Source organism: Palaemon carinicauda, chromosome 20, assembly GCF_036898095.1.
Source record: "Palaemon carinicauda isolate YSFRI2023 chromosome 20, ASM3689809v2, whole genome shotgun sequence".
NCBI classification, from domain to species: Eukaryota; Metazoa; Arthropoda; class Malacostraca; order Decapoda; family Palaemonidae; genus Palaemon; species Palaemon carinicauda.
In genome coordinates, this window is record NC_090744.1 from 43,095,413 (window position 1) to 43,112,227 (window position 16,815).

General features: G+C 36.0%; 1 protein-coding gene across 6 annotated transcripts in view; it reads left to right on the plus strand.

Moving 5' to 3' along the window:
* Positions 1–16,815, plus strand: part of LOC137660311 (BUB3-interacting and GLEBS motif-containing protein ZNF207-like) — a 102,433-nt gene that overhangs the window by 31,096 nt on the left and 54,522 nt on the right. For all 6 annotated transcript variants that reach the window (XR_011047665.1, XM_068395121.1, XM_068395122.1 and 3 more), the window contains exon 5: positions 2,550–2,759. Coding sequence is in view for 5 of the 6 variants with exons in the window: in XM_068395121.1 (XP_068251222.1) it covers positions 2,550–2,759 (210 nt within the window). In the remaining variant the exon portion in view is untranslated. The remainder of the gene's footprint in view (positions 1–2,549; positions 2,760–16,815) is intronic.

Below are 16,815 nucleotides of genomic sequence, written 5' to 3' on the forward strand. Positions count from 1 at the left end.
ATCCTCCTAAGAAAGTAGTTCGAGGTAAGTACTGTTAGGAAAAATAAAAATTACTTAAAATTTGTGATTTTTCTCCCTTTTCCAACATCAACTCTTCCTCTTCATCTTTGGCCCTCTTCATCTTTGGACGACTCCTTTCCTTCTAAGGAGTAGCAGTTTTAGTCTCGTACGAAAGTTCCGTTAGATATTTAGCGACTGTTTTCCTCTGGGAATGAAGGTCAAGATTCTCCTGCTAACTGGTATCTTTGTGGTCAGTTGATTGGAGATTGAGCTCAGTGTGATTGCTACCACTTGGAGGAGTACCTCATGTGCAAACACCAGCACCATTGGCCAGGTGAGAGCAGGTCCTTAAGCATCCACCTTCTCATTCCTATTAAGACAGGAACATTCCCATTTTGGAAGTCATATTACCCGATGCAAGGAGCTACACATCTCTGCTACCACATCACCTTTGGTCTACAAGGAATACTTTCAAGAATATAAAGATGTGTTGGCTGCCAAAGAATTTTTAGTTGAGATTCTCTTAAACCCACGGCTGGTTCTTGTATTAGGATTCATAAGAATGCTGCTAACCCTTCTGCTATTTGCATTATAAGACAAATTCCTTATGCCTTCACAAACCAGGTCAAGGAAGAAGACTTGATGGTAGCACAGGAAATCATGAAGCCTGCCGGTGGTGACAACACAGATTGGTGTCATCCCTTCAGAGTTGCCAAGAATGACCCTTGAGTATGTATCACAGTTGAACTCTCTCAACCCACCCTTCACCCACACCTTTGGTCAGTGTTCATGGTGTGGACCCAATGGCTTGGTATTTTACCACAGCTGATATCATCTCTGAATACACACAATTGAAACTTGCTGAAGAGGTCCAACATTTCACTACCTTCGTTTTGCCACATACTGTAGTCAGTTCACACACTGCTGATTGCTGGTGGGCTTTGTTACTACTGGTGATGCCTTCTGCCTGTGAAGGAATAAAAAAAAAGGCAGTCATCAATATCATGCTCCTTTATGATGATGAGGTTACCTTGCACGCCTTGATGATGAAGATTACCTAACAGGTCTTCACCATATCCACGAGTTGCTCACCAAGTGCTGTAAGTTTGGGATCACCCTCCAGAACAGCAAGTTTGTAATTGTCACGCCTTTCTTTAACTTCTATAGATGCACACTCGGAGGGCAATTGGGTTGATGTCAGTGCCTTCTGGGATTTCCCAACCCCTGCCAACCTGACTAATCTCAGATCACTCATGGACCTGTTCTACAAGCTAGCAAAGTTTATCCATAATGCTTCCACCGGAATAGTTCCAATGTCCTCTAGTGAGCCCCAATAGAACATTAGTTTTGACTCCTGACTATGATGAGGCCTTTCAATGCATGAAGTTGGACTTAGTTTGTCCACCCTGTCCTACCTGTTGTCTTCCCGACTGATACTTCATGCCTGTACAGCCTTTATATGACCACCTGCAGAACCATAATGAACTTGTTTTACAAAGACCCGGTGCCCTCTGGTCCTTGACCCTAGACTAGACTTTCTCAATCCCCTCCCTCCAAAACGGAGATGATGATGAATACTAGTGATGTACCTAGTGTCCAGTGAGGCCTTGTTGTACTACTTCAAGAGGAGACTGGCTCATGCGCACCCTCTTCATTAGCTCGGGCAGGAACAAGAAGGAAATGTTTGACACATCATCATTCTGGCCTTGTGTTGATGCACATGTGCAATCTCAAGCAAGAGCTGATGAGGTTAAGGGCTTAGCCCTATTGGTAGACTTTGGAAATACCTGTTGATAATCATGGGCTTGGTGCACATGTACCAAGTTATCCTCCTTTGTTCACTCAAGGTATGTTGCCCATGTCCCCTTGAATCCTTTACCTCAGGTCCTGTGTAAGCTACTTAAAGGTGCATAACTTCAGCTTCCTTTCAGAAGGGTATGCGTCTCGTCCAAGGTAACGAATTTGGGCATAATTGCAAGGATAGGTAGAGTATTGTAGCCTATTCTTATACAGTATGCTTCCCTTTGCCCCCTCTTGAGGATATGCCTGTAAGTTACATTACCATGAGACTTCATCTGCCAGGAAGTAACAACCCCATCCTCTATGTAAACACATTTCCCTTAATATGCCTGGTTTATACCTATACACCCCTCTTTCCTTCCCATAATTCATTGTGCCTATGAATGAACTGATTGGAGTTTAATACTTTATACTATTTAAAAAGCTGGTACTTGAAATATGATGGCATATGAATACTGTATTGGGAAAGTATACAGATAATAGATTTACAGTACGGAAATTTGTTGTTAATGGTATACCAATGATTTAATTTTAAGTAATATATTTTTAATGGATTTTCTCTCCATTTTGATAGCATACTGTAAAATTTGAAGTTAATGATATACCATTGATTTACTTTTAGATAATATTTCTTATGGATTTTCACTCTCTTTTTGACAACATATGAGTGAAATTTGTTTTTACTGGTATACCATAGATTTACTTCTAAGTAATATATTTCTAATGTATTTTCACCATCTTTTTGACAGCATACCACCACTGCCAATAATCAGATTGGTCCCGTCAAACCTGCGTTTCCTGCGTATAGTCAAGCCAACGGTCAGTCAACGCCGAATGTTATGGCCTCAGGTGGGGGTGGGGGTGTACATCAGGAGAAATTAGAACCTAAAAAGCCTGCATTGATAACAACTGTGTCGGCGAATTCCCGCATAATTCATCCGGAAGAGGACATCTCTTTGGTATGTGAACTAATGATCATTTCTCCTTATGTATTTTTCTTTATATGGTGGCGCTTAACTTCTCTAGTTAGCCATTAAAAAGCTACTGTAGTAATATTTTCCTTATTAGGGGTATAGTGTGTGTGTTTTTGCTATGTACTAACTTTTGAATCAGGGAAGAAAGAGGTAGATGGAAATTTTGAGAGGGGGAGAGCTAGATCGCAAGCCTACAGTGACCAAATCTTAATTAAATTTTAAAATGTAAGTCCTCTTTCTTACTTGATATCTCTGTGCTGCTGCTACTGCACGTTCTAATAATTTTGTGATATGCTCACTAATGTCTCAATTCATTTGTAGCACTTGTGTGAGGATTTACAATCTCGGGAAGAATTTTAACTTGAAATAGTTTTTTTCCCCAGTCACTAGTAATCTGATTGTTTTTATTTTTTCAATTATCCAAAAAGTATCGGGGTTTATAGCATCCTTCTTGTTTGGAAAGTAATGGTTGAGTGACCTAATTGATGAGTAAATGTTATTAACTCCTCCCCATGTTGATTGTCATTTTTTTTCTAAGGTTTGCCTTGCTGAAAGGCTCATGGGTGAGAGAAAGTTAGAGCAGTGTCAACAGGCCAGTATTGTAGTTTTTACATGCAATGGTATCTTAGGAATACAATACTTGCTTTAACATTTTGTAGGCAGTTTTATCCAAGTAATAAGTAACGATTAAGTTAATTTTATAGCAAAATGATAGTGATAGACAAATTTCCCTCAAAAAGTTGTCCTTAATTAACAGTGATAGTAAGTTTACCCAAGTTGTAATATTCCCAGGTCTATATTTTCTTAACATTTGAGTAAGAAATAACGAAGTCTTTTTTGAGCATTTTTCTTTTGTATTGCTTGCAGTTGTACAGGCAAAGTCTGCTTTCATAGACATTTTGTTGCATAATATTGAATGATAAAAAGTGAGCAAGTGATTTATTGTAGCAAAAATTGCAGCAAATATTAGGGCCTTGATTTTGCTTTGCAACCTTGTAATTAACATCTTAGTGCAGTGTCAGCGATGGCTATATCTTATATTTTTTTGGATTGAGAGTGAATTTGTTGTATTGACTTTGTTTTGTGTGAAGCTATTTCATTTTGAATATAAGGAAAGTGAAAGGCCTTCATGTGTGATTAAGTTAGTTTTATTTTTAGAATTCTGGTGATCTCATTTCCCTTTGTTCATAAAGGCTATTTATTGGTTAGTGCATTTTGATCTAAGCTCTAGTGTGTTGAGTTGATGTACATTTCATCAATTGAAAGTTTTTGTCTACTCTGTTAGTTTTATTAGTGTCAGTGATTTAGTCTAACTAGTTTCTTTAGACAAGGTTTGAAATTTTTTGTTTTGTCAGTTACGGCCTCATTTCATTTTTTTGCTGGGAAAGTTTCTGAGTGTTGTACATTAAATTTTCATTCAGGTTGTAAAAACTTTTTTTTAGCATTGCTGTTTTTTTTTTCTTTTCATTTACAAAATCATCCTTTTGTTTTTATCTTTGGCATTACAATTCAGATTCCATATTGCATCCTTTGGCAGACGGCCTTTGCCGGCAAGCTTGTTAGCAAATACATGAAAATTAGCAACAATTGAAAAGTAGATTGGAGATTGCAATATAAGGACATGTTCTTGGTAGATATGATTATAGTAATATTTTTATTGAATTGTGTAACAGTAATTTTCCCTTCAATTATGCGTACTTTCCAAAGATAGACCATGGGACTCTTGAGGCAATTGAAATAATATTTTATTAATGTTCATATTCATCTTTAAAATGTATGATTGTACTGTATGTGGCTATGGCTTTTTTTTATTATTCAGATACAAAATTTACTTCTGGTAGTTTTCAGATGTCTGAGATGTGACATTAGAAAAGTGTTTAATCCTTAGTCCTGAATAGGTAGTACTCACCATGGCCGATTGTTTGTAGGGGTTTTAAGGGATTGTGAAGCTAAAGGAATATTTTGAAAGGTAGATTTACATATTAGGGGGAGATGTTATTGTTGGAATGTATGTAAATAATTGTATACTGCAGTCCTGAATTTTGTGGTGCAAAACTCGCAAAACGTCTCTTTAAAAGACCTAATTTTACCATTTTGTAAATGATAGTTTTCGTTCATTTTCTGCATATGTCTCTCTTACAAATTTGCATTGCTTCTTAGATGGGTAGAAGTCCTTCAGCTCTCAGAGTCAAGAGACTTAGTCATTAATTTATTTAGTTTTCTAGATATTTTAGTCTTCAGGCAGCCAAGATGTGCTTGGTATGACACAAAGTTTGATAAAGGAATTTTACAGTAAATGTCAAAAGCTTTCTCATAGTGTATTATTATTATTATTATTATTATTATTATTATTATTATTTTATTTTTGTTGTTGTTGTTGTTGTTGTTATTGTTAGGTACACTGATGTTTTGACAAAAACACTTATTCTTGACCACAGGTGCATTGTCATTTGTAATGGGAATTTTCATGCCCTGCAGGTTAGGGCTATTAGCTATGCCTCCTTTTCTTTTCAATTTATGTATACCTACTTTGAGAAAAATGAAGTTAGAATTGCCCTTTTCTCACCTGCACCTTGCCAAGCACTTTTTCCTTATTGTCTCATGATTCTTTGTCAGTCTTGTGGATTGTAGGCTGAAAAAAATGTTTGAGTCAAAGATTTGATAGTTGGTGCATAGTATATTCCTTAGATTTCATGGCATTTTTTCTGTTTGAAGCACTGCAGGCTTGTCATCATTGCATTTGATTTGTGCAGTGCAGCACTGTTTTGTGTGGTAAACTAGTCACATCATTGAAAAATTTTCACAGTTTAAAATAGTGTTGAAGCTGTAAAAAAAATTTATAGGGTTGTTGGTAGTTATTGCCTCCCTGCTTGAATCAGTAGAAATTAGTTCATGAGCTTGGTTCGAGCTTATCAGTATTAAAGCTTTTCTTTTATCCAGGAATTTATGGTTCTGTATATAATAGTCATAAACTGTAACAGTCCAAAAAGATTTCTTTAGCATCTATTTTTTATTGAATCTGTTGACAAGGTATCTATAAATCATACTGTAGACATTATTAAGATTTCTGATCAGCACTGGTAGTGATGACATACCTCTCGAATAAACTGTATGACTGCCATATTCATATCATGGTGGTATTTCTACCGTACTACTACTGTAGATGGCTATTGTGTTAATTCCTCCCCTAGTTTCTTTTTAGTATCATGAATCATGCAAACCTCACATTTGCAAAATTTTCATTGCTGTTTTAGAGAGATCAGACCACTTCATTTGTTATCTAGGATCTTAGGAGGTATTAAGATTTCTTACTCTTGGTTGAGAGGGTGATCCTGTAAGGAAGTAATTATTTAGTACCATGGTACATTATGATTATATTCATATTGCATTGGTTGCTTTGCTTAGTTTGGAGGTTGTTGATAAGGATCTGGTTTGGGTTCCTACTCATTTTTCCACAAGATATGGATTTGGTGTTTTCCAAAAACTTTTCAGAACTTGAAGTCATATTTAAGCACACCATCCATACTTCAGCACAACTTTGCTTTCAGATTTGATAGTTAAGAGTTTTATTTCATACTTAATACATTATTCAGATTTTTTTTTATGCTATACAATTTCATACATTTAGAATAATATTTCAACATAAATTTCCTTATTTATTTTTAAAGATTGAAGAAAGATTTAGCATGATGCTTAAAACCAGCTCATGGTTATTATTAATTAGTGTTGCTAGTTGAATTGAATGGCCTGGTGTAAGCGTCCAGATAATGATATAACATGTCTTTTGAGGATGTAGTGTTTCTCTTGCTGATTAGTATTCCTTTAGTTGGTGTGATAGGATGTTACATATGCAAAATCAAACTATAAATAACGTAATATTTTGGAAGATCTTATGTTCAAAGAGGCACTGTAGTGGATTCCATTAAGGGCAGATTGAATTGAGAATATTTTTTTATTTTATCTTGGTGGTTGTTTACTCAGATGTGTAGGAGTAGAATAACTGTTTAGTGTAAATAGTTTATTGAATTAGTCCTGGTCCAGTTTCCAGTGTACCTTCAAAAATTTGTCTCTAAAATTTTTTAGTCTTACAAATGGACAACGTTGGTATAGCTTCAAGCTTTTATCATAATTGATCTAATGGAGTATTGATTGTTTTTAATGCATAGTAAATTGTATTTTCAATGTATAATCATTGGATAAACTGGAAATGGGACTATGGAAGTTAGTTGTTTTAATATCAAATATGCTTTTTGAGTAGTTTTTAAGCTGATTGAAACCAGATGTAGTTTTCTCATGATATAAGTAATTTTTTTCAGCTTGGTGCATGAAGCACAGCTGTTCATAAAAAAAAGAAAAAAAAATTTGTGGAGGCGGTCCAAGGCCACTTGTCAATTGTTAGTTTAGTACCTCTGTTCCTCTGGATGATAGGTTAGCCACAAACCATTAGATAGCATACTGCTTACATTTACTGGCATGAATTTTAAAAGGTTTTGTTGCATTTTTCTTCCATAATTTGTAAATGTTTTACGGACTTTGCTGTGTAGAGTAGTCTCAAACTATTTGCTAAGATTGTATCATGGTGTAATTTTTTTTTATTTTTAAGGTTAGGCATTCTTTTTGAAGGACATTGGTTATACAATGCAATGTCGAGTTGATCCACTTGGAATGAGTCCGTCTGACCTTCAGTTACTCCAAATGACACGCATCTGCTTCTGGTCGGATTAGAGCCACAGTCTCATAATTGCCATTATTTAGTATAGTAATGAGTTAGTAATAGATAGACATTCAGGTACATTTACTTTGTTTTAACCAAAATGTTAGAGCCAGTAGTAATTCAAGCTGGGATTTTTGTAGTTTGATAACTTATAGGAACACAGCGTTTGGAGAGAGATTTTGCTTTCACCAATAGACCAGGGCCAATGAAAATATTGGTTTATTCCTGTTTGTTTAGATACCAATAATTAAGACTATTTATTGGTTATTTCCTTTCCTCATATTATCGTATTGTAGTACTGAAAGTGGTCGTGACTTTCGTCAGCCAAATAATTTGGTTTCAATTTAAAAGTCCTGTCAATGCAAATCAGCTGTTAATAAATGGTTGTTGACAGTACAAATAAAAAAAAATGTTTCATCAGAAATAAGTATTTCATACTGACAGTTAATTGAAGTGGATCATTGTTAAAAGACCTTTTATAATGTCATTCCCCTTCAATTTTTTAAAGTACACGGTTGTTGTCTTAGCATAGTGGATCAAATGGTTGTGGCCTTTAGGATAATTGTAGGTAGATTTTCACTTTTTGGTACTAAACGTAAATACTTCATTTTCTAATGATATGCTTGTGACACCTCCCCCCCTCAGAGTTAATAACGTAGGAAGGTTATTGATCACGTAAGGTAATCTCGAAGTAGTACAAGTAAGTTTGCATTTTATACTTTACACATCTTGTAAAGGGATTTAATACTGTAATTTTTCCTTTATTCAATAATTGATACTTGTACGTGACTGCATGTTATGCATAGTGCTCTTCTGTTTGTCAAGCCCAGACAATATTTTCTTTTCTTGCTGAGAAGTTAGTCTCATGTAACCCATTATGTGAGGATGTGTCCTTTTAATAAGTAGTGGTTTGGGCCGCCTCCTACAATTTTTTATAACACATTTGGCTCATGAATTGTTCATGTTCCGTGGTGCATGGTGACGCATCAGTATTGTCCCAGTTATTGTGGCAAATACAACTTTGTATTGTTTATAGGCACAAACATTTTATTTTAATTTCAGCTTGAAGGGTTAGTTCATGTTTTTGCCATAAATAGATGTAAATTTTTAAGTACTGTAAATTGGGGAAATGAGAAGATTAGGGGTTTATATTGAAAATAGAAATTCTTACCATAGATATTGGAAACATTAAGTTGTAATTTCCTCAATGACCTGGCTTAATTCAAAGAGAGTGGGAGAGAGGAGGGGGATTCTGCACTCTTGAGATCTCTCCTTCTCTCTTGTTCTCTCTCTCTCTCTCTCTCTCTCCTTGGGATTAACAGGTGATTTTGGGCTCTGAGCTGCCCGCAGACTGTCCACTTGCCACAGCCAATGCAACTGAACCTAATTTAACTTGAATTTTGTTTTTAGTATGAATGATTTTCATGATAGTAAGTGATGTGTGCCTAATTTTTTCCCTACCATTTTTAGGCTGAGTGGAAGGAGTTGCAACTTGATGAAAAAACATTTTGTCAATATAGTTGTGGCTCCTTTTGTTCTCAGTTTTAAAGTGAATGATGAAATGATTAGCTTTAGTTAATTTAAGCGTAGAAAATATTTAACTATTAGTAGTTGGAACTTGTTCCTATTTAATGCAGTGTATCAATTATAGCTTTATTCTCTCTCTCTCTCTCTCTCTCTCTCTCTCTCTCTCTCTCTCTCTCTCTCTCTCTCTCACATTAAAAATACTTTGTATTGTTACTTGATGTTTCAGTAATGAGAATGCTTATAATAATCGATAAAGTATCAGAAAGAAATAACTTATTTGGCACTTACTTTCCGCTATAAAAATGACGTCACCAGATATCCAGTACTTCTTTTCTTAAATTTTCAGTAACTAGTACTGTAGACTACTCAAAACAACTGATACATTCTTCTGAGATACTAGGTATCGTTACTTGATGAGTCTATGATGGTAATAAGATTACTCTATAAAGATTTAATAGGAAAATGTTCGTTTTGCCACTTGCTTTAATTTCCCCCAAAGTATGACGTCACTAGACTTGTGCGTTGTGATATGAACTCGACAGAGAATGATTTGCGAAATATGTAAAACCATTCTGTTTTCTTGCAAGAAAAACACTAATTTACCTAGCAAAAGTATTTGATTTTTTATAATGTAATAAAAATATTGTCTCGCTAGTGTACAGTACTTTCATTAGGTTTGTAAAACCATTTTGGTTATCTTGCAAGAAAAATACTAATTTACCCAGCAAAAGTTTCTCATTTTTTGTAATGTAAAAGAAAATATTTGTCTTTAGTGTAATGTACTTTCATTAGATTAATGTCGATAGACTATCAGAGATGCAACATAAAATTTTGAAACTCGTGTAAAATGTGATATTCTTTCTTTCGTAGTTGTGGAGTCAAAGGAAAAGAAATTAACAACCTACAAGAATCGTAATAAACAATTAGAATGAAATATTTTTTAATAGCATTAAAATAAATCTTTCATACATAAACTATAAAAACTTCAAAACACCAAGAGGAACACACACACACTCTCTCTCTCTCTCTCTCTCTCTCTCTCTCTCTCTCTCTCTCTCTCTCTCTCACTCTCTCTCACTCTCTCTCTCTCTCTCTCTCTCTTTCTCTCTCTCTCTCTCTCTCTCTCTCTCTCTCTCTCTCTCTCTCTCTCTGTATCTAGTTAGCAAAAAGTATTTATGTAGGGATATTTGAAAATTGTGTTGTTACTTTATTACCTAGTGCTTTTTTGTTGTAAAGAGTTTGGTTGATAGACCTCAAGGTAAGTACAGTAATGTCAAAGAATTGGTCAAATTTTGTTTCTTCAACCTTAGAACATTGTAGGGATTTTCATCATTGTGATGAATTGCTGCATTATTTTTATTATTCCAAATGTTCTGTTTTTTTACACTGAATTTATTTATATGTTGAATTTTTTTAAGCAATTTATTCTTGGGTGCCATATTTTTTTGTATCGATCACTAGTAATACAGGTAGTTGCAAATTCATTATATTAATAGCCCAAGTCAAATGTAGCATGTGTCAACTTCGTGTTTTATCAAATTGGATGAAAATACCAATTCTCGCTTCCAATTTGTCATTATATTCCACTTTTTTTGTGGGAATACTGTACTGATTCTCGGGTTAAACAGGTTTGCATTTTATTTTACAGTGCATGAGACCTGTTAAAGGTGCAAGTCAAGTCCCTATTCAAAGAAATGCTGATGATTTTACTTGATGCATTTTATAAATTTCAGTTTTCTTCCTGTGAAAGTGATGCAAATGCATGTGGTGGAAATATAGCACAAAGTTTTCATTTGCTTAGACTGCTTATCCTCTTTGACTGACTTGTAGTTTTGATCTCTTCAAAAACTTCATTGTGAAAATCCCAATGACTCTTCACTTGAGATGTTTAGAATCTTGCTCAGATGTTTGGTTAACTCCTCTGAAACCCCCCCCCCCCCCCATCATCTTAAATGAGCTCTTGTCCTTTTCTTCTGCAGTTGTAAATTTTCTTTTCTCGTATCGCCGCTTTCTCAATCCTTGATAGATTTGCTGTCACTGATATGGGTGAATTGCTACCTCTTGAATAGATATAGAACTAATTAGCGGAGTGGTGTGATACCTATGAAATTCATGATGATAAGAAAAATTAGTTTGTAGGCTATAAAGACATCTGTCTACAGGATAGCTTAGATTAACTTTGCCCAAGTCAAGAATTAGACAGTGGATTTAGGAGCATATTTTTCATGTTTTTATAACTAAGAGAATTGCTGTAAAATATCTTGAGTAAAAATAGAATTATATTATCAGTAGTACCATGTAATGGAGAGCTTGCAGTAGTTTGTAGGTTAGACAGAAATGTTCACGGTCAGTCAAATGCACACTAATTACATGGTTTGGTGTGTTGAATATTTTTCAGATTTGTGCCATATAATAGAAATTTTTCAGTAGCTTATCTATAGAATAATAGGTATAGCGTTGTGATTAAAACTTTCAATACTTTTATATAGTATCTTAGAGGGTTTTGCTTATAACTAGCTACATCGTTTGTGTCTGTATACTGTACATTTTTTCAATATTTTTTATGGCTTGCTCTTAGAAGGAAATAGAACTTTGTACATTCAGTAATGTTTTATACATTTATGACTAGATGTACTAAGTTTCACCTTTACATTTTCTAAATAATCAGATTTGCAAAGTTAGAGGGTATCAAACTTACAGGAATTGTAGTAAAAGTATTTTTCTATATCAAGTAATGTTTACTTTTCTGTTTTGTAGCATTAGTACATGTTGATTATTGGAGATATTTTTTATTGATTGTGAGGGTTTTAAGAATGCTAGAGAGGCCATCATAGCACTGACAGTCTACTTGGTCATTTTCTTAATAGTGTTTGTTGCTTTGTAGAGCAGGATGATGACCTGAACCATGAAAATTTTGGTCTCCAGATAAAATATTGATTATACAGTCAAAGCCCTGGGGGAAGGAGTTGTTTTTTTTTTTTTTTGGGGGGGGGGAATTGCTTATGCAAAGCAAATGACTGAATGATCTGATGAAAGATCTCTAAATCGAGATCCACGTCAAAGGCACAATTGAGGGGGTCTGTTGTACCTGGATTATATGACAATATTATTATTATTATCAATTGCTAAGCTACAACCCTAGTTGGAAAAGCTGGATGCTATAAACCCAAGGGTCCCAATAGGGAAAATAGCCCAGTGAGGAAAGGAAAGTAAAGATAAAATATTTTAAGAAGAGTAACAACATTAAAATAAAATTTCCTTTATAAACTATAAATACTTTAACAAAGCAAGGGGAAGAAAAATTGGATAGAAAAGTGTTCCCAAGTGTATCCTCAAGCAAGAGAACTCTAACTCAAGACAGTAGAAGACCATGCTACAGAGACTATGGCACTACCCAAGTCTAGAGAACAATGGTTTGATTTTGGAGTGTCGTCCTCCTAGAAGAGCTGCTTACCAAAGCTAAAGAGTCTCCTCTACCCTTACCAAGAGGAGAGAAGCCGCTGAACAATTACAACTATAGTTGATGGAGGCAGCCTTAAAATACTGGAGAGAAAATCGAAGCGTGAAGGTTCTTGGTCAGTAAGAAAGAAGCAAAGGTAGTTCACCTACCTACTTCCTTACTTTCTGATACAGCCCTGCAGCTGAAGTGGGTGTATTCTCGGTCTCAGATGGTGAAGCAGTGGATACCATGGGCTGTTAGGACAAAGTGGTGCTATCAGCACAGCTGTCCCTGAAAAAGCATGAAGGATATTCAAAGCCTTTGAAATCAAACGCATCAGAGGAAACTTGTAGATTGACATTTCTTGCCACTGCTTGAGTGTCTACATTTGTGGCTACATATAGTGGAAATTTGTGGTTCTCTTATGTAGCCAACCAGTATATTTGGAGATCTGAAGCTCTTTCTAAACCTGAAAAGAATACTGATCCAATGTCCACTCTATAAGCAAGACTGTCTGCTTGTATAGGGCATCCACTAGTATGTTGAGTGAACCCAACAATGTTTGGTTAGAGGGGGGGGGGACATTTCTCTCTTGAAGTAACGTCATGATGGGAGGGGTCGCTGAGAATTCTTGAGCAGGCCCCCCCCCCTTTTTCTGAGGCAACAGACTGCCACCTTTTTTTTGTTCATTGAACAAATTTTTTTTTGGTCAGGAAGACCACTGTAGTTCCAGCACATTTATGGAAAGTGCTACAAACTGAGGGGACCATTTCCTGAACTCAAAGGTCTCCTCTGAATGACCTCTCTAGCCTGACCTGGATTCTCCTGTATCAATAATGATAATGGTAACTGGGGAATGGACCTCTTGGACCAGCCTGGCCAAGGAATGTGGCGTTATCTTTGACGAGAATTCTTTTTGCACCAACCGGGTAAGTGAACCTGATGGTGCCCAAACCTCTTGTGACCCACCCTCCCCCATGCCTAATTGAGGTCCAAATCGACTATCAAGGTGAACTGGAGAATGCCCAGAATCTTCTTTTTACCTTCTGGAACACAAAGGCTATGATCCTGCTTAGAATTCTTTGCAGAGATACTTTGTAAGGATTAGTGTGGCTTATCACCTTATTACATATGAGACCTAATTGAAATAGCCTTCTTAGAATTGCTCTTGAATTTGCAAAGTTGGTAAAATCCAAGGTCCTGAATAATCTGCAAAACCTGATTTTATGTATTTGACTTATCCTCTTAAGGGGGCTAGTGTACCATAAATTAACTGATTTGGGTGTCAGATGCCGAAATTTACTTTTGTGCATTTTCGGCAAGTACAGTGTTGGCAATGCCATTTGATGAAATTTTGTGAATTTCGTGCTTGTAAAGCAAAAAAAGGGTGGTAAAGGGGGCGTGCCTCATGAGTTGTCATTCCATGAGACCTATTCCATCCATTGACCCATATACTTTGCAAATATTGTATAATTGCTTTTTCAAGCTGGGGATACTCCTAAAAAAAACAAGCCTAGTGTGATACCTCATGGGTGATTTGGAAAATCATGCATAAAAAAATTATAATTGTTGCATACAATTCTAAAGATATTATGCAACAATTGGCTTATATTGATAAAAAAAAGTGTATGACAGGCAAATAGCAATTTATACAGTTAAACATCTATATCTGAATGTTGCCAAAACTTCAAGTGAAATTTGACTTTAAAAAAAAAATTGCATAATTATTTTATTATGCAATTCTGGAAGTTTTGATGCAACACCCAAGTGCAAAGAGAAAGCTAATATGATAAAAAAAAAATTTATGAGATATATATAGTTATTTATTCCAGAAAAAGTGCTTCCCAGTGAGAATAATTCATGTGTTAATGATGCTAAAACTTCAAGTGAAGTTTTCTCGAAACTGAATTTTGAGTGATATGAGTGTATATAAATCCCTAAGACTTTCGTTGGTTTTAATCTAAATTTTCTCCTTTTTTTTTTATTTTCTCATGATTTTTTATAGATAATTTTTTTTTTCTTTTTTATATAACTCTTAAGTATTACTAATATAAGAAATATTAAAAAATCAAATTAAAGGAAATGAAAGGCACTACAAGTTCTAAAAAAATTGATGAAAAAACAAACGAACAAAAACAATTTATAACGATCTAAAAAAAAACAAAAAAAAACAAAAAATCATTAACCAATTTTTCTCAAATTTGGCATGAGAGTAGCTTTATATACTCTAAACAATTGCACAAAGTTTCATGAGTATAGGATAATAACCCTTTTACCCCCAAAGGACGTACTGGTACGTTTCACAAAACGCATCCCTTTACCCCCATGGACGTACCAGTACGTCCTTTTGGGGTAAAAGGGTCCTTGCAAGAAACTTTACATTTTTTTTTTCATGTTTTTGATAATTTTTTGAAAACTTCGGGCATTTTCCAAGAGAATGAGACCAACCTGACCTCTCTATGACAAAAATTAAGGCTGTTAGAGCAATTTAAAAAAATGTACTGCAAAATGTGCTTGAAAAAAAATAACCCCAGGGGGTTAAGGGTTGGAAAGTTCCAAATAGCCTGGGGGTAAAAGGGTTAAATAGGGGTTACTTGTCTTAGCTACCTTAGCCACCTTAATGTAGTCGTTTTTGGCCAAAATGGAAGTTTTATGGTCAGCTGCTGTCATTCTGACCACTGTAGCATCAAGCAAACTTTTCAAGAAAAAAACTCCAGCATCTGATATTGGTTCTGCTAAGGTATTAAAAGTATCCCTGTATGGCATCAGAACAACCTCCTTCTGAGTTGGTTGATGGAGATGTGCTCTCAGAGAGGGATCTTTGAGTCAGGAAATATTACCAGGTTTTCAAACAGTCGTCAAATGGCAAATATGTATATTTTTGCTGAAAATCATTCGACTCGGGCCAAAATCCACATCTATTACAGGATTGCGAAGGGTTACCTACTAAATCCTCCTCCTCGACGTCAGTGGCAGAAACTCCAGCCTTCGTAACTTGGAATGGAAGGAAAGGCTCTCTTTGGAAACTGGGAACCATAAGGCCCAACCACAGCTGAATCCTTAGAAACGAAGGGAAAGATTTCCTTGGAAGCTAAAGGTTCAGCCACAGCAGCCTGCAGAAACGGGAGAAAGAGTCCTCCCTGTAGTTTCCCATGAAAGGTAGTAACCCAAAGGCCCAGTGACGACTAAATTAAGAGAATCAGAAGGAAGCGTTCCCATCGAAGCCCTTCTTGAAGCTGGTAACCAAGAGGCCCAGCTACAGCTGAATTCCCAGTCTGAAGCTGGAGGGAGGCAGAATGCAAGTCAGCATTACTTGGATGGGCCCCATCTTTTGAGTAGGCTGACCATGTAGGGAGCGGATCGATGCAAGCATACCAAAATCAGGCGGATTGGTGATCTGCTTTGTGGAACCCTGATCTGGATCCAGCCTAGGCAGTGAATTGGTTGTCAAGATGTCCCTGGAGAAATACTTCCTTGAGCATCCCAAGGGCTCCGATCCTAGTAGTAAGGCCTCCTCCTCTGTGGAGTCTAGGTCATTCTTGGAACTAAAGCCAACAACACGGATTTGGGGCGTGGTCCACCTAGACCCTATACCTGGACCCTATTTCCGAACCCCAAATTGCTTAAATTTGGATATCAAGGCTGAAGAGATTGCAGAGAGCCTTGCTGGGTAAATAATCAACAGCCCCACAATCTTAAAAAAACCCTTTTACCCACATTGATAGTTGCTCTGCTTTAGGCTCGGAATTTCGAACGAAATTTATTTAAATACTTCAAACAAATGACAATTTTTAGGGTCCCAATCCATGTCCCAATCAGCAGAACAATCATATACACCCAGCAACATTTGTGACCTCATTTCATGTTAGCGTAGTTATCACATCCAACTTGGATGCATCTGGTTTAATCACATTTGTATGTACTAGAAAAGTTTTAAATGAAAAAACCCTCATTATAAACTAGCTCAGAAGCAGTTAGGAAATCTCCCAACCCTTTCCTTTATGATTACCAAACCAGGAGAGAGAGGCTCACAATACAAATACCCTCTTATCTAAGATATTCACTTCAGAAAGGCAGGCAAAAGTCCATCCGAGACCCAATCTCTTATAACCTCATTGTTTACCAAGCCATAGGTTATGGGAACAATTATAAAGTGAGCCTTCCCAGTCTTGAAATGCGAAAAGATTTACAAAACCTGATTCTATTTATATCAACACTCCTTCCAATACCCACATCAGATGAATATGGAGGGATAAGTGCCTTTAAGAACAGTTGACTGAATGGTCAGCCCCCCCTACTAAAATATTAAGTATTTTTGAAAGAATCTATGGAATTGCTGAATAAGTAAACTAATCTTTTAG